The sequence below is a fragment of the Pteropus vampyrus genome, unplaced genomic scaffold (genome assembly GCF_000151845.1).
Source record: "Pteropus vampyrus isolate Shadow unplaced genomic scaffold, Pvam_2.0 Scaffold48, whole genome shotgun sequence".
NCBI lineage: Eukaryota > Metazoa > Chordata > Mammalia > Chiroptera > Pteropodidae > Pteropus > Pteropus vampyrus.
In genome coordinates, this window is record NW_011888829.1 from 7,130,328 (window position 1) to 7,152,203 (window position 21,876).

The 21,876-nt window shown below is 50.0% G+C and overlaps 1 protein-coding gene across 5 annotated transcripts in view; it reads left to right on the plus strand.

The window, feature by feature from the left end:
* LOC105291646 (plexin-A4-like) overlaps positions 1-21,876 on the plus strand; it is a 331,962-nt gene that overhangs the window by 161,537 nt on the left and 148,549 nt on the right. Inside the window, exons 4-5 of one of the 5 annotated variants that reach the window (XM_023530315.1) lie at positions 13,982-14,056; positions 15,219-15,245. The exons of 3 other annotated variants lie outside the window; for them this stretch is intronic. In XM_023530315.1, coding sequence (XP_023386083.1) covers positions 13,982-14,026 — 45 coding nt within the window. In that variant the 3' untranslated portion in view covers positions 14,027-14,056; positions 15,219-15,245. Of the gene's footprint in view, positions 1-13,981; positions 14,057-15,218; positions 15,440-21,876 lie in introns of those variants that run through there. One more of the 5 variants, XM_023530314.1, reaches the window with a different exon arrangement.

The following is a 21,876-nucleotide window of genomic DNA, read 5'->3' on the forward strand; positions in this document are numbered from 1 at the left end:
TCCATTGCGTCTGGCCTCTGGTTGAGCTTCTGTTGAAGGCGAGTCTGTCAGAGTTAGAACTTAGGGGAGGGCAGACGGCTGCCTCTTTGGTGGCATAATAATCACTGGCCTCTGTGCCATGGCTGCCTGATGGTGGGACCCTTCCCTAGGGTTGTAGTGCCAGTTCCACAGGTGTCCTGGTTCTGTGCCCATGTCTCGATGCCCGGGGAACTTAGGCATGCACGCCGTGAGCCCTGAGTCACTTGGCATAAGAAGTGGGGCCAGGGGGCCTGTGGGCTGCAGCCTTCCTGGGACGGCCTGAGCCGGCCCCTCTCCAGGGTATCTTCAGGGTCAAGGTCTGAGGCTTTGCTGTGTGTGGCCCTGCGGTCACAGCGCAGTGAGCCAGGAGCCAGACTCTGTTCTCTGGTGGTTGAGTCTGTTCTTGACTTGGCTCAGGCCTCAGTTTACCTCCACATGAAAGTCAGGGAGGAACAGTATCTACTAACAAGAGTACGTTTGAGATGGCATTTGGTGTGAGAGAAACAGACCTTCTTTTTCTGTTTCCCTTCCTCCTTCTCTCCCTACTCCTCAGCCCCACGATTCTTTTATTTATCACATGACTTTGCCTCTAAAGATCCCAGACCTTTGTTCCCTGGAGTCACTGGTTCCTCCACATCAGCGATAGTTTGTCGCCCTGCTGGAACCCCTGAGATCTGGAGGGAAGGAAAGGGGAGCCCTAAATCTCGCCAGGCGTCTCCCCTCCACAGAGGTCCCTCCCCGGTGCCCTGGTTTTCTGTCCATCGCTCCTGAAGTCAGCAGCAGGCAGTGTACTCCTAGGACAACGCCTGAAAGAATTCCGTCCGGGCTGCTTTCTCCAGGGGGACATCTCTCCCACCTTCTCTCTGAAAACCAAGAACTCCCCATGCCGCAAGCAACTCGGCGTAAACAGAAATTCATCTGCAAAGCCTCAACATGTCACCTGATCCTTATCAGTGCCTCATAATCGCCTCCAAGGAAGATCTTATTATATTAAAAAAGCGATTGCCCTCTATGCTGGTAACACTAATAGATTCCGTGTGATATGTATACCGGATATAGCTTTCAGCACAAGAGATGCCATTTCTTTCCTTCTGCCTCTGCCTAAGCCTATTCGTCTCTGCACAAGCCTCCTACAATTTCAGTTTCCTTGCAGGGCCTCTGTCTGCAAGACGATAAGCTCCATGAGGGTATCTGTCTTGCTGGTTGTATCGCCAGTACAGGAAGACTGTCTGGTGCGCAGTAGACATGTAATCTCACCTATCCATCCAATTAATTAATTCTTTCTTTCTTTTTTCCTTTCTTTCAACAAATGGAGCCAAGGTCTAGATGGAGAGACAACAAAAAGCAATAATAAAATAATGACAAGTGGTTATAAGGGCTTTGAAAGAAACAGGTAGGATGTCGACATAGAGGATAATCAGGTCGGAAGGGCAGGCGTACTTCTACTGGAAGCCAGTGCTACCCTCTCTGAGACCTAGAGGATGACGAGGCGCCAGCCCTGAGCACGGGTGGAGGGAGGGAAGAGCTTTCGAAGCAGAGGGGGCAGCTCCTCCTGGGGTTGTGAGGTCGGGAAAGGCTTGAGAGCCTGGGAAAGGTTTCCTGTGGACAGAACTTCAAGAAAGGGGGCATTCGTTGGGCACGGAGGGGGAGGGAGGGGTGGCTGAGGCACTCAGGGATGTGCTGCTCAGTGAGTAGAAGTCGGGGCCCTTCCTTCTCCAAGCATAAAGATCGATGCGATTCAGAGTAGAAGCTGCTGGAAAGTCTGTGGTGAGAAAACAAGACGCGAAGGCGGCGAGGAGTGTGATTGGAACGTATTGGGATGCTGGTCAGTGGGTTGCACGCCAGACTTTCTGGGTCTCCTGCTCACACTTTGATCGACACCTCTGCTTGTCTTCTGTTACTCTCTGTTTATAAAGATGCTATATAACTATAAACGGGGCATCTGGATTCCTATGGCTCTTGCTGAGATTGCAACGGAGCCTGAAATCAGTCCTCGCTAAGACTTATGATGAATTGACAAGACCCAGATTTCAATCGTGACCGCAGTCGTAACAGCGACAATAACAGCACGCTTTTACCTTCTGGGCCCTTTGGTGTCAGTAAATTGAAAGCAGTTTCGATGGGAGATAGATTTGGCGGTGGGAGCCAAGCCCATAAAATGTCCTTCATCGGTTATGGCCTTGTCAATTAAGCATCAGAATCATCGCTGACGAGGGACCTCAGGGCTGAGGCCCGAGAAGGGTGGAGAAGCGCCAGCACACACTCCGACAGGTGGGAGTCGCGTCCAAGAGACCCGGAGAGTGTAACCTGTGCAGAGAATCAGTGGGCTCAGGAGAGCTGGGCCTTCATCTGCAGCGAGGGAAGAGACGGGAGAGCTGTTTGGATAAGTAGAGCAGCTTCTTAATTGGAAGTTAAATATCCCCTTTCTCTGCCAGATCGGAGTACCTTCAAGGGAAAACATACGAGCACAAGCCTGTTTCGTTCATTCGCTCTCTGTTTCTAAACATTTCCTTGCGTGAAAACCCCCTGTGTTCCTTTAATCCATGACAGCCAGATCATATCACGGGCAAACACAATTGGGATGACGGCCAAGGCACCAGACTTTTTCTACACGATGCTGCGGAGGCCTGGGGTTTGCCTCCGGGGCTCTTATCTCCTGGGGCTCACGTCTGAGGTTTTGGCTCTCAGTGGGGTCCCTGCGGTGAGGAGATGGACAGACGATAGATGGACATTCAAAAAGGGAAAGACCCGGAGTTCAGGAAGGTCTCTGGTGTAATCTACATCTCTTGATGGAGATTAGTAAATGTATAAAGTGATGGTGTCCTTTCCTGCCAGGACCTAGTGAGGCGTGTTCTTGGGGAAAGGCAGCCCGGAAAAACAGAGGCTTTATTATCAAAAGGCAGCACTTCGACCCCTCCTCCCCCATGAAACCTGTCTCTCTGGTCTCCATCTCATAAACTTGTCTCCCGCTCACAGAGAACAAAATGCCATCCTGCCAGAGCCTTTCTGCACTGATCGGAACAGCGGGGGCAACCCTATGATTCTCCCGCAGAGGGGAAACGGCTGGGCTGGGGGTCTGTTCCCAGCTGCACATGCGACAGGTGGGGTGACCTGGGACCGCCTGCTCGCATCTCTGTTGTTCCTCCCACCTTCGACAGAGCCAGGGAAAGCATCCCCACTTCCTTCTGCCTTCTGAAGATGCCATGGAGGAAATGTTCAGTAGCTCGGTAGCGGCTTACGTTGCTCAGGATGGAACCGCGAAGCTTATGTGATACCAAGGTGTTAGCTCACTCAGAAGGACCCGCAGCTCGGTCTGTAAGGAGAAAATGTGAGCCCTGCAAACACAGCGGGGGCGAGGCCGATGGACATATTTCACCTTTCCCCACCCGCTTGCCCATTACTGCATCATCTCACCCCTTCCCTTCCCCAAGCAGTAGGGACAGCTTGGTGATCCAAACCAAAACTTGTCCTTATTACTTTCAAACCACCCTGGTGATCTCATACAACTCTCCAAAAAGGATTTATAGTCTTAGCTTCTCTCAACCCAGTGGGCTCAAAACTTTTTACCACTAAGAGCATAAAGCCTAATGCTGGGTCAGGATCCTGCAGGCCCCCTGTGGGGCCAGGCATTAACCCTCTCGGTGATGGATCTTAGGGACATCCTTGCAGGATGTCCTAGGGGAAGAACCTATATTGCCAGGGCAGTGGAGGAGGCGTTAGAAGGCAGTGGCTACTCACTAGCCAGTGTGGAAATATTTCACTATTTTAACCTTCATCCTTCCTGGTGCATACTGGCTAAATATCATGTCTAGGAGCAAGTCATATTTTCTCCAGATTGTGGGAGAGATGGCCAAGGTCATAGGGAAAGACACAATCATATATAATTATCCAATCATAGAATTCCACCTCGGAAGAGACTGGGGAGATCCATTCACCTCTCATCCAGGTTGGTAAGCTAGTTCAGTATGTGGATACTCCTCATTTCTCCTCCCCTGTGAACCATCCACCTGCTCTGGATTTATCCATGGAGAGTGACAGAACTTCAAGGGTGACAGATATCACTGAGGAAATGGGACTCAGAAACATGAGACAATCGCACGATGTGTGAGGAAGTGCCCTAATGCTTAAAACATAAAAAAAAAAACAAAAAAAACATTTGTGGAATTTGGTCAAGGGGAGAGATCTGGAGGCTAGAGCTGCCTGAAGAGGTTGTAGGGTGTGAGATTTGTCCTGCTGTCGCAGTGGGGGTCATCACACCATCTGGCCCAGTTCCCGGGAGACCAGCTACAGCCTGGCTTCTGGGTGGAGACTCAGTGCTACGGACCCACCTCCCCCAACCTCAGTTCCTGGCTTCACAATGCAGCTGCCGGCGACCAGCTTCATTTAGATGTTTGGCTCCAGATGTCCAAACCCGAGGACATCGTGTTTGGACAGCATGACTGTAAAAGAACAGCTGCATCTTCCAGAAGCCCCTTCCAAGTCCATCACTTGTTAGGATGATTATAGTGTTTTACTCGGGAGATGGTTACGCCTCTTGGGCCCCTTTTTGAGATCTCATTCTCACAGGGAGATGATATTTTGAGACACAGAATGTTAGAACGGAATGAGTTGCAGAGATCGTGTGGTGCTGCACCCTCGTCGTAGAGATGAGGGCAGAGGAGTGGGGAGGGGTGCTGGCTGGGCGGGGAGGGAGGGAGACAAGCAGAAAGGTCACGTACTTCCCTGAGGTCACCTTCAGAGGTGATGGCGGAGATGTGACTGGACTTTCATCTGTATCATGCACTTTTTTGGTCAAAGATAAAAAAAATTAAAAGTACTAGTTTTATTTGGAAAATACAGAAATGTATAAAAAAGAGAAAAGAAAATGCATACCTTGAGGGCTACCCTACAATCATTGTTCAAAGTTCCTTTCAGGTTTTTATGTTAATTAGTTTTCCTAGTTAAGATTGTACTATATGTGCATATTCACTGAATAGACTGGAAACAAAATCATATACATATGATTATATATGTATATGCATATAATAACATATGATTTTCTCATATATGTATTTTCATATGTGACATGTATATATTTTATATGGATATGAGTGTATATATATAATTTTCTTTCCGGCCTGTTCAGTAAAACCTTGTAATGCAAGTAATTTCCCCACTTGCTGTAAACTCTTCATAAACATAATTTTAAAGTATTCTATCACGTGAACATTTCATAATTTACTTACCCACCGTCGTACTGTTTTATACTTAAGTTACTTCTCATATTTTCAAATTTTGAATAATGCTAACGTAAAAATGTGCAATAAGGTTTTGCTTTCCTTTTTTAAAAATCCCTGTATTTCGGACTATTTCCTTTGGCTAGAGTCCCAGAAGCAATGTTTCTAGGTCAGAGGGTATAAACATGTTAAAGATTGGCTATCTATTACTCAGTTGTTTTCCAAAAGTATTGTTCCAATTTATGTCTCCACTAGAAAGCTATGAAATTTTATTAAACCTTTGCTAATGTGGTCGGCAGTCCTCATTTCCGACGTGAAAAATCTCAGCGTTCCAAGTTCAAGTGCGGCTATGAAGCAGCAGAGATTGTGATGTGAACACACAGTTTTAGTGACCATTTCTGAACATTCACCAAAGCTTTGGATCTACCCTAGAAAGCAAAGAATTGGCCCCATTTAGTCCAGCTGGCTAGGACCAGCCCTTTAAAGCGATGCCTGTACCCTGGACCAGGAGAGAGGTATTGACATAGCCCCAGGAATAAAAAGAAGACAACACAGAACAGTGCCCAGGGGGTGTCCACGTGCTCGTGTACGTGCATGGGTGTGCGTGTGTCTGTGATGCATCTCCATCCACAGAGCTGGATCCATGGACTCACAAACACATGTCCCACAACAGACAATGGGGCTGGGGCAGTCTCCTGTGAAAATCACCAGGGCGGATTGTTTGGCTTCTCTGATGGTGCATGTCAGTCCATCTCAGCCCTGCTGTTCAAAGGCCTTCCCAGGCCCGGGGGGTGGAGTGTCCCAGTAAGGGTCGGGCCATTTCAGCCAGGCTTAGGGAGAAGTCCAGCTGAGATGATGAGTTCCTGCATATTGCAGAGAGGTCTATCGAGCAGAACAAACGAGAGTGTCGATATCTGTGTCTCCAGACCCACCAGTCCGGAACCGTAAGCCTAGAGTTTCTGGAGCCCTTCTCTCCCCCCACCGCGCCTTCCCGTAAGGAAGAAGATGCTGGAATGATTGAACCTTGTGGAAGTGGATATCTCATTTGGGCTTATTTTTCTCATCTTTAGCAAAGGGGGAAATGAGGCCGAGAAGGCTGGGTTTTCTCCTCAAAATCATCACCCTCTACATTTCGTTTCTCTTGGAACACGCTCGGTCTTCCCTGCTAACGCATAGATGGGTGAACCCAAGCGTATTGGAGACTTGGCCCTTCTTTCCTTCATTTGCAGAGAATTTTCACGGGATACTGGGGCCTGGGAGACAGATCACCTGAATTCCAGCCCTAACGTCAGTAATCTGTGCGACCCCGGGCAAGTCACCAACTTCCCCAGGTCATGTTCTTCTCACCCGGGAAACCGGAGTCTGTATTAGGTGAACTCTTTGGGTTTTTTCTTTTAAGTCTTATAAATTTGCGATATTATAATAAAAATCAAAAATGCCTAAAAAAGCGAGATTTGGGCGAGAAGGAAGAAGCTACTCTGAACCCAAGAGGCCAGAGGAGCAGTCCTCCCTCTAACTGTTGTGCTCAGAAGGCGCCTGGGTGTCCACGAGCATCAAAAGGCAGAAAGGAGAGTTGAAGATGAGTAAGGGGTGGATTAGAAAGGGCCTGGATTACTGCATTCCGAAAAATCTTAGAAGTGAGGCAAAAAGCCTTGATTGAAATTGTTGAGTAACTGACTGCAATTTTTTTCCTTTTTTTATTTTATTTTATTTTTTTAAATGAAGTCTATTGGGATAACATCAGTTAATACAATCATATAATTTGCAGGTGTACATTATCATTTGACATCTGTATATTCTATTGTGTGTTTACCACCCAGAGTCCAGTTTTCTTCAGCTACCATATATTTGATCCCCTTTACCCACTTTATCCTGCCCCTACTCCCCTATATTTGACCCCCTTTACCCCATCTACCTCCCCCCTCCTCCCCCACCCCTTACCCTCTGGTAACCACTAGTCCATTGTCCATGTCCACGAGTCTCTGTTTGTTTGTCCTGTTCATTTGTTGCTGTTAGGTTTATATCCCACATATAAGTGATACCATGTGATTTTCTACTTTTTCAGTCTGGCTTATTTCGCTTAGCAAGATTATCTCCATTTCAATCCATGTTGTCACCAATGGCAGTATTTCATCTCTTCTTATGGCTGAGTAATATTCCATTGTATATGTGTGCCACGGCTTCTCCATCCAATCATCATAGGACACTTCAGTCGCTTCCATGTCCTGGCCACTGTGAATAATGCCGCTACGAACATCAGTGTGCAAATACCTTTTTGGATATGGGTTTTCAAGTCTTTGGGGTAAATACCCAGTAGGGGGATTGCTGGATCATATGGTAGATCAATTCTTAGTTTTTTGGGGAACCTCCATACTGTTTTCCATAGTGGCTGTACCAATTTGCAGTCCCACCAGCAGTGAATGAGGGTTCCTTTTTCTCCACATCCTCTCCAACATTTGTTATTACTTGTCCTGTTGATTATAGCTACTCTAACAGGCATGAGATGGTATCTCACTGTGGTTTTGATTTGCATTTCCCTGATAGCTAGCATCTTTCTGACTGCAATTTTTAAGAAGTTCCTGGAGAGTGTGACTTACCTAATGCAGCTTCATTCATGTTCCACAGAGAAACTCTGTGAAACAGGGTGTGGCAGGAGGAGCGTGCCATCTCTTTCAGATAAATCAACTCAGGTCTGTGCGGAGAGTTAGTCATGGGAATAACAGGAAAGTCGTTCTCGGAAGTGACCCGGGCATCTGGAAAGTTCCGTCCCCTCTGTAATTTAGCCCTGGGTATATCTAGTCTCTGCATTTGTCAGACAGTCTGTCCATCTGCAAACTGCGGTCTTCGCCTGCTTTGTAGCCACGTCGACTCATTGTCACTTCCCTGCCTCTCCAAACCCGGCGTCACAACCTCTTAGTGTGCCATTAAGTCAGTTTAGTGGGCTGTGACCAACATTGAAAAAAAAAAATTAAGTAGAATAAGAAAACATCAGAGCACATTGCAGATAGCGAGGGAAAGGCTTGTTTTCGGAAAAGCTTTATTTTATCCTGGGTTGCAATGTGAGTAAGGTCTCAATCGAAGCAGTTAAAACTGCCCATAAGATGGAGAATCTGAGAGAGAAGTCTTCGAGGCCTTTCCATACATCCCAACAGTGTGTTTTTCGTGCTTCATGCTTACGTGAGGTGACAACAAGAAGTACCACCGTGCAAGTGATGGGTGGTGGGGCCTGGGCCCTAGACCCCGGAGACCTGCCACACCATGGGAGGACAAATACCTGTCACCTGGCAGGTAACTAACTCTCCATTTCCCCTTGTCCCTGCTCCTCTGGCCGTTTTCAAAACTCAGAAAGACGAGGCAAGGAGGAGTGAAATCAGAGAGAAAAAAGAGTGATTGATCAGCTTGTCGTGGTGAGTCAGATGTGGTGGGAATGGAGTCCGTGTTCCTAGAATTTAACGACTAGAAGGAGCTGTAGAAACAGCCTCGTCCTGCCCCATCATTTTGCAAGGAACCCGATACTCGGTGAAGTGATGGGCAAACAATGTGCAGTAGTCAGTTTGAAACCCAGATTTCCAATCAGCAAAGCTCATGCTTCATCCTGCCATGTGCTGCCCTCGTCCTCGCTGGAAGCTCTACGGGTTAGCAAACGGCTCCCGGGAGCTCTGGGGTGAGAGAATCCATCTCTGAGAGGGGAACGTGTATAACACCCCGCCCCCCACCCCCCACGTATGTGAACCTCCAGCTGCCCCCTCTCATCTTCTCTGGGAACGACCAATATCCTGATGTTCTCTCGGAGCAAAACAGCAGAATCAGGTTCCGTCCCAACAAGCAGGACCAGCAGTGGGGGAGCCGGGAAGGGATGTCGGGGTGACAGGATGGCCACTAGCATCCCTCCCTCTGCATTGTTCCCTTACGCAGACCCTGTAGTCATATTGTCCCACCCCTCTCCATACCTCTGGTCTCAGCTGAGAGAGAATAATAACAATAAACAATAATAACAACAACAATAACAATAACAGTCATGGTTATCAGAATAGTAATCGTAACCTACACCAGGCACCCACCCAAGCATTTCCATGAATTTTCTCTTAATCTGTTGTCATCGCCTCCTTTAACAGTAGACAAAATGAGGCACAGGAAGGCTAAATAATTCATTGTCACACAGCTCCTTAGGGTCCCCACCATGTAGTCTGGCCCAGCAGCCTCATTCTTAACCACTGCCCTCGTCCACGGCCCCTTGCAGCCGGTTCATGGCTGGGCACAGCAAAACAGAGCATGAGCAGCCTCAGCTGAAGCTGCAGCCCAAGCCACACTGGCCGTGCTACCATCCTGGTTCTGTCACCCACCGGGCCAGTGACACCTGCCGGTGCCTCCCTGGCTCGGGGCCCGTAAGAGCAGGTATACATCCAACGGCGGACGGATGCAGGTCCCACTGCTCTCCATCTGGCCTCTTCCTCTGCCCCATGAGGGCCAAGGGGGCAGGCACCTCGTCCTCCATGGGGTTCAGCAGTGAAATCACTGGGTGAGTCTCCCATAGCTCAAAGGAGGGGGAATTTCCCAAAAGATTTCGCGGAGTGTTTCCTGGAGTTTTGCGGGTCGGGCCCCTGCAGAGACGTGGCATCACATGCAGCCTCAAGCCGGCCTGCTGGATTGCTAGAGGCTTAGGAAAGGTGCAGGCTGCTCATGGAGCGAGTTAGGGTCAGGCCTCCCAGTGAATTCCTCAAGAGGATCTGACCCCTGTGGCATCACAGAGGTGCCTGGGGACCCGAGGAGACAAAAGAAATTAAAGAAGCCCTTCTCTCCCAGGCACCCACAGAGCCCGGGCCATCCTTGCTTCTGAGAAATGACAGAGGCAGCCACAGAGCCCTCACCTGGCTTAGCTGGGTGCTCTGACCTCCCTCAGCACACTCCATGAGTCTTGCAGAGAAACAAGCTTATCTGCTGCACGCTCACCTGCTACCCTGGGAGCCGAGAGGGGCTTTACCTGGAAGGGACGCTGGACACCGAAAGTCTGTAGGCTGGGTCCAAATGGCCACTCAGGTTCTGCCCCACCTCACCCTGATGCCCAAACACCCTCTTCCTTCTCTCTCTGGCCCCTTCCCCAGAGCGAAGCCACAAGCTACCTTTTGGAGTTTGCATTCCTTTGCCATCACTTTCAGAGGGGGTCGGGGAGGAGGTTGGAGAGGAGGAAGAGAAAAAAGTAGGAGGGAGCAGAAGCCCCCATTTAAGCCCAGGCTGATGCAGGAATCCAGCTGACACAGCAAAGGAGCAAGATTAGTAACAAGTGAGAGGGAGATGATTTATGTTTCACGCCTGAGGACCCACGGAAGACCTCCAGGTGTCACCGGGGCTGCCCAGCGATCTTTAGCAGCAATTAGAGCCAGAGACCGTCCCGAGGCCCCTCCCCATGCCCGATTTTAGGCTAATGCGTTCGTCTATTCCCGTGGGCATAGCGGCATCTAAGAGCCTCTCTTCCCTGCCTGATTTCTCTTTCTCAGCTTTTGCCTTTGGATGAAAACAGGACATGGCACCCCGGAGAGAGAACACGATCAGGTGGTGTGCTTGTGGAGGAGGACAGGGCATGGCCACACATCAGGACGCCTGGGTCTGGAGCCTCTGTCTCCCTTCCCTGCTGTCCTTGGGACCATGAGCACTCATCCAGGCCTCTGAGTCTGGGGCAGAGAGCTGGGGGCTGTTTAGCAGGAGAGACCAGTCTTCCGTCTGCTCTGAGCACAGCTTCCTGCAATGTGGGCATGGACGGGGGACCGCCCAGCTTGCCCGGTGCCATCGCAGGCAGGCCCACCCACTCCGGTTTTGAACCACACAGAGAGCAAAGGTGCCACAGCTGGAGGTGATGCTCAGGGTCAGCTCCAAGGGGAGGAGCTTTCCGATCATTGCACATTGGCGTGGTGGCAGTGAGTCAGCTGAGTGGTTCGTGTTTTGTTAATGAGCTCTTCTAAGCCAGCCACCTGGAAGGTGGGTCAGTGGTATGAGTGAGCAGCATAAGAAGTGAAATAGTTGGGTCAAGGACACACAGCGCTTCTGACTAGGTGGGGTTGGAGTTCAAGCCGGACCCTTTGCATGTAGAGCAGCGGTGCTGCAGTCGTGACATGGGAGGGGCTTCTCCTGGCCTTCCTCTTCGGTCCACTTGACCCAACAGACTGAGCGGTTTGACAGCAGCCTGCCCTGTGCCCTGCACACCCTGGGAGGGCAGTGGTGGGTGCCACAAGGGGAGAAAGCAAACTTCCAGAGGGACGCTGGTGTTTTTGGCAGAGGGCATTCTCTGGAATCAGAAAGACTAGCCAGCTGTCCCTCCCTTTCTGGCAGGCTGCAGCAGGACACAGCCGCTTACCACTGTATGCACATTGGACAAATTAATAACAGGCACAAGAAAAAGCAAGGGGAGGCTCTATAGGGCCCTTAGAACTAGGGCTGGAGCATCCTAAAGCTCTTTCTCCATCTTTACAACAAAGCCCCTCAGCCTTGCTAAGGTGGCCTTCTGTCAGATGAGTGTCCCAGGTTACTTTTATAGATTTCTGTCCCCCGCCTGCTGTTGGGGTATCTGTCACCTATCACTTGTCACTGTTGTCAGTGATGCTGTCTGATGCCTCACCTGTTCAATGCTTTTCTTTTTCCTTTTCTGTGAGCTTGGAAACAGATAATCAAGCTTATTAGACTTGTTTGTAAAATGAGAATAAAGAGCCATTAAGTGAGTTCTCAAGGGACCTGCCGAGTCAAGTGCATTAGCTTCAGTGTGTAGACACTGAGATTTCTATTTTAGCGCTTCTCAGGTCATTTCTGATATTTTCTGGTGCCTGGCTGGGTTCTAGGTTGGGGATATCTAAGACCAGCTGAAGTGCAGATAGGCTTATGATAAGGGGTTATGAGCCATGAGAAAAACTGCTCTCTTTTATACCCATCCAAACTATAGCGTGAAGCCTCTCTAAGTTCTCTACGTTGTGGTCACCTGAGAGATGCCAAGTGACCTTTGGAGAATTGTGTTTTTTTGCTGACAATTGCTCTCGGCAATTTGCAAGGACTTAATGCAGGTTCAGACTGTTGAGAGACCTGCCTGCCCAACGGCAGGGGTAGGGCCAGGTAATTATTAAAAATTTCATCCACCCTTACTCCTTAACTGTGCCCAAACTGAATCCCTCTTTTCCTCCCCAGGATGGCCATGAATTCTCTAAGCCCTTCTTTGCTGGCTCAGAATGCTCTTTTCCGTTCCTCTGTCTGAATTCTATCAAGCCCTGGTTTAACTCTTTCTGCCAGGAAGCCTTCCTTCCTACTATATCTTGCCCTTTCGTTGAATGCCTGTAACACATTAGGTAGCTGAACAGCAATTTATTTATTTATTCAACAGGTATTAATTAAGCCTTTGGTACAGAGCAGATGCAGATTGTTTCCCAATCTTTGTCTCGCTTTCTCAACCAGCATCCCCACTTCCAAATAGCAGTTCTCAGCCCTGGCTGCACGTAAAAACATCTGGAGAGATTTTGGAACTCTGAGACAGAGCCTGCACCCTAGATCCAGCAAACCAGACCCCCAGCAGCACTCCTTAAGAATTTTTTTTCTATTTTGAAATAATTGTGGATTCGCATGACATTGCAGGAAATTATACAGAGAGGTCCCTCGTCCTCCCCGCTCAGTTTCTCCCCAGGGTGACGTTTTTACGTAACTATTGTACAATATCGCAAGCGGAAAATTGACCCTGGTACAATCCACCAAGTTACCCACTCAGATTTCACCAGTCTGACGTGTGCTGGGGTGTGTGTTCGCATGTGCACACATATCTAGTTCTACGCAGCTTTATCGCACACATAGATTTGCGTAACTACCTTCTGATAGCATTGTTTGTCAAAGCTCCTAGGTGAGTGATCTCAGTGTGTGAGATCACCTAGGCTGAGAACCGTGCTCTGCAGGTGACATCCCCTTTGATGTGCCCTGCCATCGATGCTTCCGATATCCTTCCAGATTCAGAGTTTCTTCTCCAGATTTGGAATCCCACAGCAGACACACCTGATCCATGGTGAGCCACCAGGCTGTGCCCCCCGTCCTTACTCTAATTCTCTCCCTCTTCCTCAGCCTAAGACCCCAAGTTGTGATGGCGTGTCAGGTCGCCGGAGTCCTCCTCTGGCCTTCTCGCACAGATAGCTATTTCCAGTGCTCAGGAATTAAATTGAAAATAGACCAAACAATGTGACAGTTTTCTGCTGCTATTTTTTCTTCCGTGAACAGAATGTTCAGCATTATTTTTTTTCTCTTTGTGCAATACTGCAAGTGAGAAATACTCTGATTGGAATGCTGGCTTCTGCTGTTTATAAGCCTGCAGTCTCCAGCAAGCTGTGCAAAGGGAGCTTTCCCAGGGACTTGGAGGGTAAAAGAGTTGGCAAGTGGTTAGCTATGGCCACATCCAGGTGCTAATTATGCTAGGAAGGAAATGGGCCACATGCACATGGATGGTCCTTCTTGAAGCTTCTCTTTTCCTTGGAAGTTTTGTAATGCTTTTTGCCTGAAAGCTATCAAGGAGTGTTCTGATCCATGGACCCTGGGAAGAGGCTGGGAAGGAAGAATGGGGAATATTTTGTCTCAGACGTTGTCTATTAAATAGCTTAGCGAGAAAATAGGCATCCCTCACTCCCCAAGTTCACTTTTCTCAAGACCCTGAAATCTGAGGTCTAATGAGGGCTGGTTTGGGAGTAAGGGGTGGGAGGTGTGTAACAGGAAATTACTCTTTTACATTCTTCCAGGGTTTCCTGTCCCATCTCAAGGGAGTAGACAGGAAGATTTCATGACTGCCAGCGTCATATGGGAGCTTAGAGAAGGTAGAGTCCATTTACTCTGAGGATATTCATTCTTTCCCTTATTTAAGAAACATATTTGCATCATCTCGTCTGGGCCACATATTGAGCTTGGTTCTGAGGACACAAAGATAAGTAAAACAAATACTCGCTAGGCATTTGTCTCTCTGGATGTGGCTTAATTTTATTTGATTTTTTTCCTCCTGGGATGGAAGGTGAATTGGAGTTGGGCAAAAGAAGAAGTTGATCGTATTGATTTATTCCAATTCACAAATGCCCAGCCTATGTAGATACAGAACAACCAGATTTTAAAAGTCACCTTTCTTTTTCTTCATGCCCTGTGGAAGTGTTCAAGATCTTGATTGAGGCGTTAGTTACACGGGCGAGTACATTTGTTAAAAGCTTATTAAAGTACACTTAAGATCTGTACATTGCACTGTGTAAATTTTACCTTAAAAAAATATATATCGCATTTCAGACAGAAATGGAAAAGAAGCGGTGAAGCCACAGTTAAGAGAAGGCAATTTGAATCAGGAATAAAACCCTAATTTTGAAATTTCACCCTAACAACATTCCCAGAGGCTGGTGCCCCCTAAACATCGTGGCCCCAGGCCTCTGCCCCCTCAGCATAGGCACGTGCCCTTCGGGGGATTTGCTCCACCCTTGGCCTGGATGTGTCTGCTCCTGCTTCTGGAACAGTTCTCCCACACTCCAGTGGGGCCAGGGTGGTCCTGCCTCCTCCAAGAAGCCTTCCTGGATCTTTACAGTCCGTCTAAGTGAACTTTTCCTTTTCTGCTTCACTTCATTGACTGCCTTGATATAATATGACCCTCTATTACTCAGTATCTTTCATTTTTATTTACTAAGTAAGTTAGTACATTTAAAAAGCATAGAACAATGCGTGGCACCAAGTTAAGTGCTCGATAAATGATCATTGTTATTGTCGTTATATTTTATGCCTCTGATTAGTCTCCCTAAGGTCTGTGTCCTCGATTGACACACAAGTCTTGCAGGGTCTGGACTGTTTTCCTTTGGTGACCAGCATGGTGCTGGGCACTTATTCTCATTAAAATCTGCGCAGACGTGTGTAAACTGCAGGCAAACTCTAAGCCCATGTATTTGGAGACTCTGACTATGCCGAAGATGTGACCGAGGAACTTTCTAACAGAAACTTTTGCACTTACAGTACCAACCAGGTGACGAGGGGAGAGAGAGAGAATACCAGGACTCTAAACTCTCTCCAGCCCCCCACTTGAGAGACCTGGAAAAAGCCTGACCCACCAAGCCAGCAGAGTGGAGGGTGTGGCCCCAGAGTACCTGTTCCTTGTATGGTCTTTTGAGTCTCCTGTGGCACCTCAGGGTGTGGTAATGAGATGACAACAGCCCTGCCTTTCAAAGTGACACTCAGCAAAGGGGCAGCATGACAACGACACCTGCTCATCAGCCCCGCCCCACCTTGAGTCTGTGAGGGCTAGGCCACCCTGCTCATTAGGTTTGCATCTGCCCTCACCAGCCTGCCTGCAGCTGATGCTCATTAATCCTGGAGCCCAGAGCCTGGTGGGCTGAAAGAGGCTAGGCTTTTAGAGCCATTTATGGCAATGGGCTTGGCAAGAGCTGCTAGATTGATTTATAATTGGGCCGAGGGGTGCCCCTGAGTCCCTGGAGCCAGGCTCAAAACTAGGCCAGTCCAGGAGGGTGGTTTTGGCTCACTGTCTTCATGAAAAGGACCAATGCACAGATGAGATTCCTGCCAGACCAGCACAGTGGCAGCTCCACAGAGCCGATTCAAACACACCCTGGGGGCCTCCTGGCTTGTCTCCCACCCCAGGGGCATGTCATCCCCTGACTCAGCAGAACCTACCTACCGTGGTGAGGACATAGTCCCCTCGAGAGGGCAGAACATTTACCAGGGTCTTCTCTGGCCGACATGAGGCTGGGATCAGCCTTCTGAAGTCACAACACTTTTGCAAGAGAATAGCAAAAACGAAAGTGAAAGCAGCAAGTGACATGATTGACTGCTCACTGTCTCACTGGCACTGAGCTAAAGCCTTCAGGTATATTGTCTCGTTCAATAAGGCGTAAGGATTGTTATCAGGCCCATTTTGCAGGCGAGGCGACTGAGACACACCTCGGTAGAGGCGGAACTCTGCTTTGGACCAGGTGGCCCGGCTCAGGGTTCCGTTGCTTTTGCTCTCCGCCGCTCCAGCCTTAGCATTTGCCCTTGGCATCACCAGCCTAAGAAAGACATCTGATGGGCGTCAGAGATGCTAGAAGCCTCCGCAGTGAGATGGGGAATCTGGGCCGAGGGAAGAGAAGGTGGCTGGGTGTCGAGAAACTAGGATTCCGATTTCGTCCCAGCCACTAAGCAGCCACCTATATTAGTATACAACCTCCCTGCTCTGTGCCCTCAGCCAAATGGGCAGGCACACTGTCATTAGTCGTTTTTAAATAAGAATACCAACCTGCAATAAATGTGAAAACACTAAGAAGAAATAACAGTCAGAGCAGCAGTAACTGCCCTCAGCCCAGCGGGAAGTCCCCACCGCTGGGAGCACCCACCTGGAGGACAGCGCCACATCGTGGGTGGCAGAGAACACGGGCATCTGCCGGCTGGGTGCTGTTCCGTCCTTCGCCAGGGTCAGTGTCCGGCTCTCTGACGCCCTTCTCTTGCTGCGTGCTGTGGACCTGGCTGGACTTGCAGGAAGCTCCTGTCTGCCTTCTCCCTGGGTTCTCCTTCCTCCTGGAACGGGCTTTCGTGAGTGTGGATAAAAGAAGCAGCTCCTCGCACTCCCTTCCCCCAGTTCTTCGTCCCCCTTTCCATCTCTCCTTGCCTCTCTCTTTCTGCTGGTTCACTCTCATCAGGGACATATCTCGGTATCCAAACTGTGAACCCAACTGTCTCCATTGCTGTAGTTTTCAGAGCAGCCGCGTGACGGTGGCGCTTTTTTACGGCACCAGAAGCTGCTGATGCATAATTCAACAAACAATCCAGAAATGCATCAGAATCTAAATTACTCACATCAGAAGGATTTTGATGTTAAACACTGTCTCTTAAAAAACCCACTCCATTCATGACGGTCTCTGTGCTTTTATCTTGCAGAATTTGTAAAATTTTCGGGAAGGCTGGCTTGTAGAAAGGAGTTTTCACTTAAAACTGGTGGCTGGGCATCCCCCCGGAGAACGTGGATGGTGTGAGGTCCCCAGCCCCCATCCCTGAGCCAGCTGTCAGTGGCAGGTGCCTGGGGCTGGGTCTCGGGGCTGGATCCCCCCCCAGCCCCCAGGCAGGTATGGGCAAGGGCTAGCCCTGGGGTCTCCAGTCCCTAGAGCAGGTTCACCCCAACGGAGGCAAGGCCCTGCCCTGAAGAAGGCCGTGTGCTGATTCACTGTGGAGAGGCTGTGCTGCATACTGGGTAAGCACACGGGCTTTGGAAGGAGACTCCCAAGCATTCCAAGTCTGACTCTGGCACTAATCAGCTGTTAGAGCCTGGGCATGTTACTCAGCCTCTCTGTGCCTTCCTTTCCTCTGTCAAGTGTGGGAAATAATAGTGCCTATCTTACACTGCTGTTGTGAAAACTAGAGTTATTACATGTGAGTGCTTCATGAATATTGGCCATAGTTATTATTATTATTCTAGAAACGTCCATGGATATCTAAAGAAAGCCTGGGTTTCCCCATCTCTTTAATAGGAGCTCCAAATTTCAAAGCACGCTGCTTCTGCCTCAGTGGCCCACAGGGGTCTCCATAACCAGATATGAACTACATAGATTGGAAACGCTTGGCGGCCTGCAGTACTTTGAAAACAACATCATGCCCTCAGCCCACTGATGCGTTCCTCAGATTTATCTCAGTTGGCGCTCTTCCTCAGCAAGACTCTCTCTCGGGTCTTCTCTCCCAAGGTTTTTATTTATTTCCTCCTCTCAGCCTGGACGGCCACCAACCAGCCCCTTGTCTTCAGCCATGCCACCTAGCCTCCATAAAACCCATTGCTCTGTCATCTTGCAGCAGACACACTTATGCATTTTCTAAGAGGCTGGAAGGGCTGCTGTGGCCAGCCTGCACTCAAGCCCAGACCTGAATGCCTAATTGGGTGTTTCCTTCACTATTTCCAGGAGTGAAAATGGGGTTATCTGATCAATAGCCCTTGTGGCTGCTTATCTGTTGCTGTGGTTGTTACACATTAGCTGTGGGGCTGCAGATAGGCACAGCTTCACCTCTACTGAGTTTGCAGCCGCCCCTAGCCGCCCGTAGAAGGCAGGGCCACGTTTGCATGGGATGTGGACCAGGGTCCCTGAAGGCTAAGAATTCCCAGAGATGTTTCCAGAGCCCACTGGGCTGGTGGGTCTGAGCCACAGGTGGCCACAGAGGACTCTGGCTAAGCAGAGGGACACTGAAAGTGTGGAGGAAGGGCAGAAGTTCAGAGGACGGAGAAGGCAGTGGGTAGACCAGCTGCTTCCTCGTGCCTGGCATCCCAGGGCAGGGCCAGTGGGAGAAAGTGGGGAAAAGCACTTCATGGATCCTCATGATTTCTTCCTTGGTTCAGTATGACCCTTGCTTTACACCATCTCAGTCTTAATCCCATGCTGTATGCAAAGTGCCTTGTGGATAATGGCTAACTTTCGCACAGAGAGGTGAGGGAACTCGCTCAATGTCACAGAGCAGGTTAATGGTGGAGAAGATGTGAGGACCCGCTTCTCTTTTCTTTCAAAGCACTGCAAAGCACTCGACGCCCTCCCGGAAGCTGGACTCTCAGACTCACACAACAGGAACACGCAGGCTCAGAGAAAGGTGAAGCCACTTGCCCGATGTCACACAACTTATTAGTGGCAGAGCTGGGACTAGAACCCAGGTTTCCCAACTCTGAATCTAGTGTTTATGTCACTTCCCACCTCCGATCACTTTTGTTGGTCTTTTCACCTGCTCCCCTCATTAGCCAGGGAGGAGGGTCCTCCTAGGGACTGGCATCTGCCAGTGCCATCTGCACCGAAATCAGCCTGGGTATCTCAGGGGGGTAGGACAGAGGCAGCCCTACTGGCTGGGCATCACTTCAGAAGGAAGCCAGCCCCATCCCAGCACATGAGCTGAATGGAAGAGCAGGCTTTGCACAGGCACAGACTGCTCTCACTCCCTCCCCTCGCTCCCTCCCATGTGTTTGGGCTTGGAAATAAATAAATTCTGGATGGCTGCTAGCCAGGCAGACACCCAGGTTGTCAGGGGATGGGGGAAGGTCAGACAGGGATGCCAGTTAGCGTGCAGAAAAAACAAAAAGGGGGGAGGTGTAAATTAGTGGCCTGTGTCTCAGCAGCTCTGTGCCTGGAATCTGCAATGGGCCCCACCACAAGTTGGCTGGGGATTCTAGATTATAATGCAACCTTCCTTCTGAGTCCAGCCCTGGCTTTGCTGCCGTACGCCGAAGATGGCATGAGTCGGTGTCCTGGTACCACCCGCCCTCCCAGCTTCATCCATCCTGAACTTGTTGTAAGCGTCTCATCGCTCTAGGTTCTCTCTGCTCCCATGAGCAGTCAGGTGCCTCTTCAGTGGATGTGACAGCCCCCTCCACTTCCCCTACCACGTCCGTTTACTTTCCTGTCTCTCCTAGTGTAAGAGTTTGGAGAGGGCCAGGGCTGTTCTCCTCTGAATTCCCAGTGCTGAGCATAAAGATATATAACAGGTTCTCGATAAATATTTCTCGGATGAACGAGTGAATGAATGAACGAATGAATGAACGAGTGTTTAGCTAACAAAATTAGGTCCCGAGAGATGAGCTGATTGGGGTTTCCAGCAATAACCAGCCCTGTCCAAAGCTGATATGTGCTACATTTGTTCTCCACATCTCGCTCTGACATCCGGGTCAGAGCCAAATACACCGCCTCTGCTTTGTGGGCCCTCGAGGCTAAAACCAGTTCGACAGACTACTAAACGCCAGGCACTGTCGCAGGTGCTGGGCTGATAATAAGATAGAAGAGATGGCTTCCCTGACCTTGGGGGGATCCCAGTCTGGTGGGAGAGTCCAACACAGATTCACCACCTGCTGTGGGAGCCCAGGATGGGGAACAAAGATTCTTCCTGAGAGGCTGGGGCTGGGTTAGGCTTTGGGGTCAGCGGGGGTGAAAAGTGGTCTTGATGTAGAATGGGAGCCCTGAGCTAGATAGACCTGGAGGGTAAGTGAAACTTTCCAAACAAAAAGTGGGTGGCGGGTAGGGAACAGCATGGGCCAAGTCGGAGGAATAAATTGGCAGCCTGAATGGGGAACTGCCGTAGATTTGCTTGGCTGGAGTGTGGGGTCAGGAGGCATGGGTCAGGGCGTGGGTGGAGAGGGGCTTGTGAAGTGCCTCCCAGCCAACCCAAGAAGAGCGCCTTGCTTGGACCTGACCTCCGGGCGTGGGTGCTCAAACAGATGAAGAGCGTCAGCATCCCTGGTTTACAGGATCACCGCGGCCTCCAACGGCAGAGCTCTGTGGGACGGTCTAGAGGGGGCTGAGTGCTGGCTATTGCCACAGTAGCTGCTGAACAGAGAACAAGGTAACATGCGATGCTTGGCTGCCCGCCTCACTGCAGGAGGGCGCTGGGGCCAGACGGTGACTGCCAGGGCCTCCGGAGCACCTGGCGCTGGCTTGGAGCATCGCCTCGGCTCCCCAGGAGAGGCTCTTTCCAGCTTGGAGTATGACTGCTGTGCAGCAGACCTGGGGACCTCAGGGGGTGATTTCAGAGAAGGAGTCAGAGGACAGGCTGGGAGAAACACCTTTGTCCTCATGGAGGAGAGCAGACCAGAAAGACAAGTTACAGCCTAATAATAACCAGGTTCATATTGAGACTCTATATGTGGGCTCATTAGCTTCGTTTCTGCCCTTGGTGACATTCCGTCCTTCATACGTTCATTCCTTCATGCATTCACTTGTTAATGTAGTAAATATTTATTGAGTGTCCATTGTACACTGGGCACAGGGACCCTGCCTTCACGGACTTATGGTCTAGAGGGGGGATGAAAATGTGAATAAGTACTTCCCATGTGTGGTGATGCGTACCTGTGCCCCGTCTTCTGTTTGTGCTCCAGACCCTCTGCATCCTCTACAGACTCTTAAGACCCCCACCCCGCCACCCCGTGGGCTCCCTTGCCTCTTACTTCTGGTGGAGTTGGGCAATGATGAGTGTTGGCAGGAGGCTGGGGTGGGAAAGAGAGGGGTTGGGGGATTTGTTCCTCAGATCCTCCCATGCTCTACTCGGTCGCCTCGGGCTGGCTGCATCCTTTACCTGAGATCACTTCTCTCAAGCCACGGACAGGACTCTCTCCTTTCAGCTTCCCGTAACCATTTCCACCCACTTCTCTTTTGGGTCACAGGGTGGCAGGTCCCTCACTTTTAGCAGCCCTGGGATACCGCTCTATCCCTTTAGCTCACTTAGGGGAGTCAGCAAAATAATTAGAGTAGATCAGCACGGCTCATCCCAGCTAGACGGTGGATCTCACGGAGGTTTCACTGTCCTCTTCGACACCCTTTGCTAGTCTGCACTTTACTCGCATTTGTACCAAGAAGGGAACAAGGATGGGGACACTTGTAAGGGAAGCGGAGCGGGTTCTCGCAGCCCCTACTTTCTCTGTCTGGGCCCCGAGGCTAGACGTTCCCCCGTGCACTTCCTGCGTGTCGTCTGTCCAGTCTGTCCAGCTGACACCACGCGGGTGCCTGACCACACCCACGTAGATGCCACACATCTCCCACCAGCATCGCGCTCTTCCGTCCTCCTGGCTGGGGGCGTCATCACCTTTCCACGGTGCCAGCTGTGATTTGGAGGGGAGCAGGACCAGGATCTGTCGCCCCTTCGCTCCGCTCAGATGGAGGAGGCGAGAGCA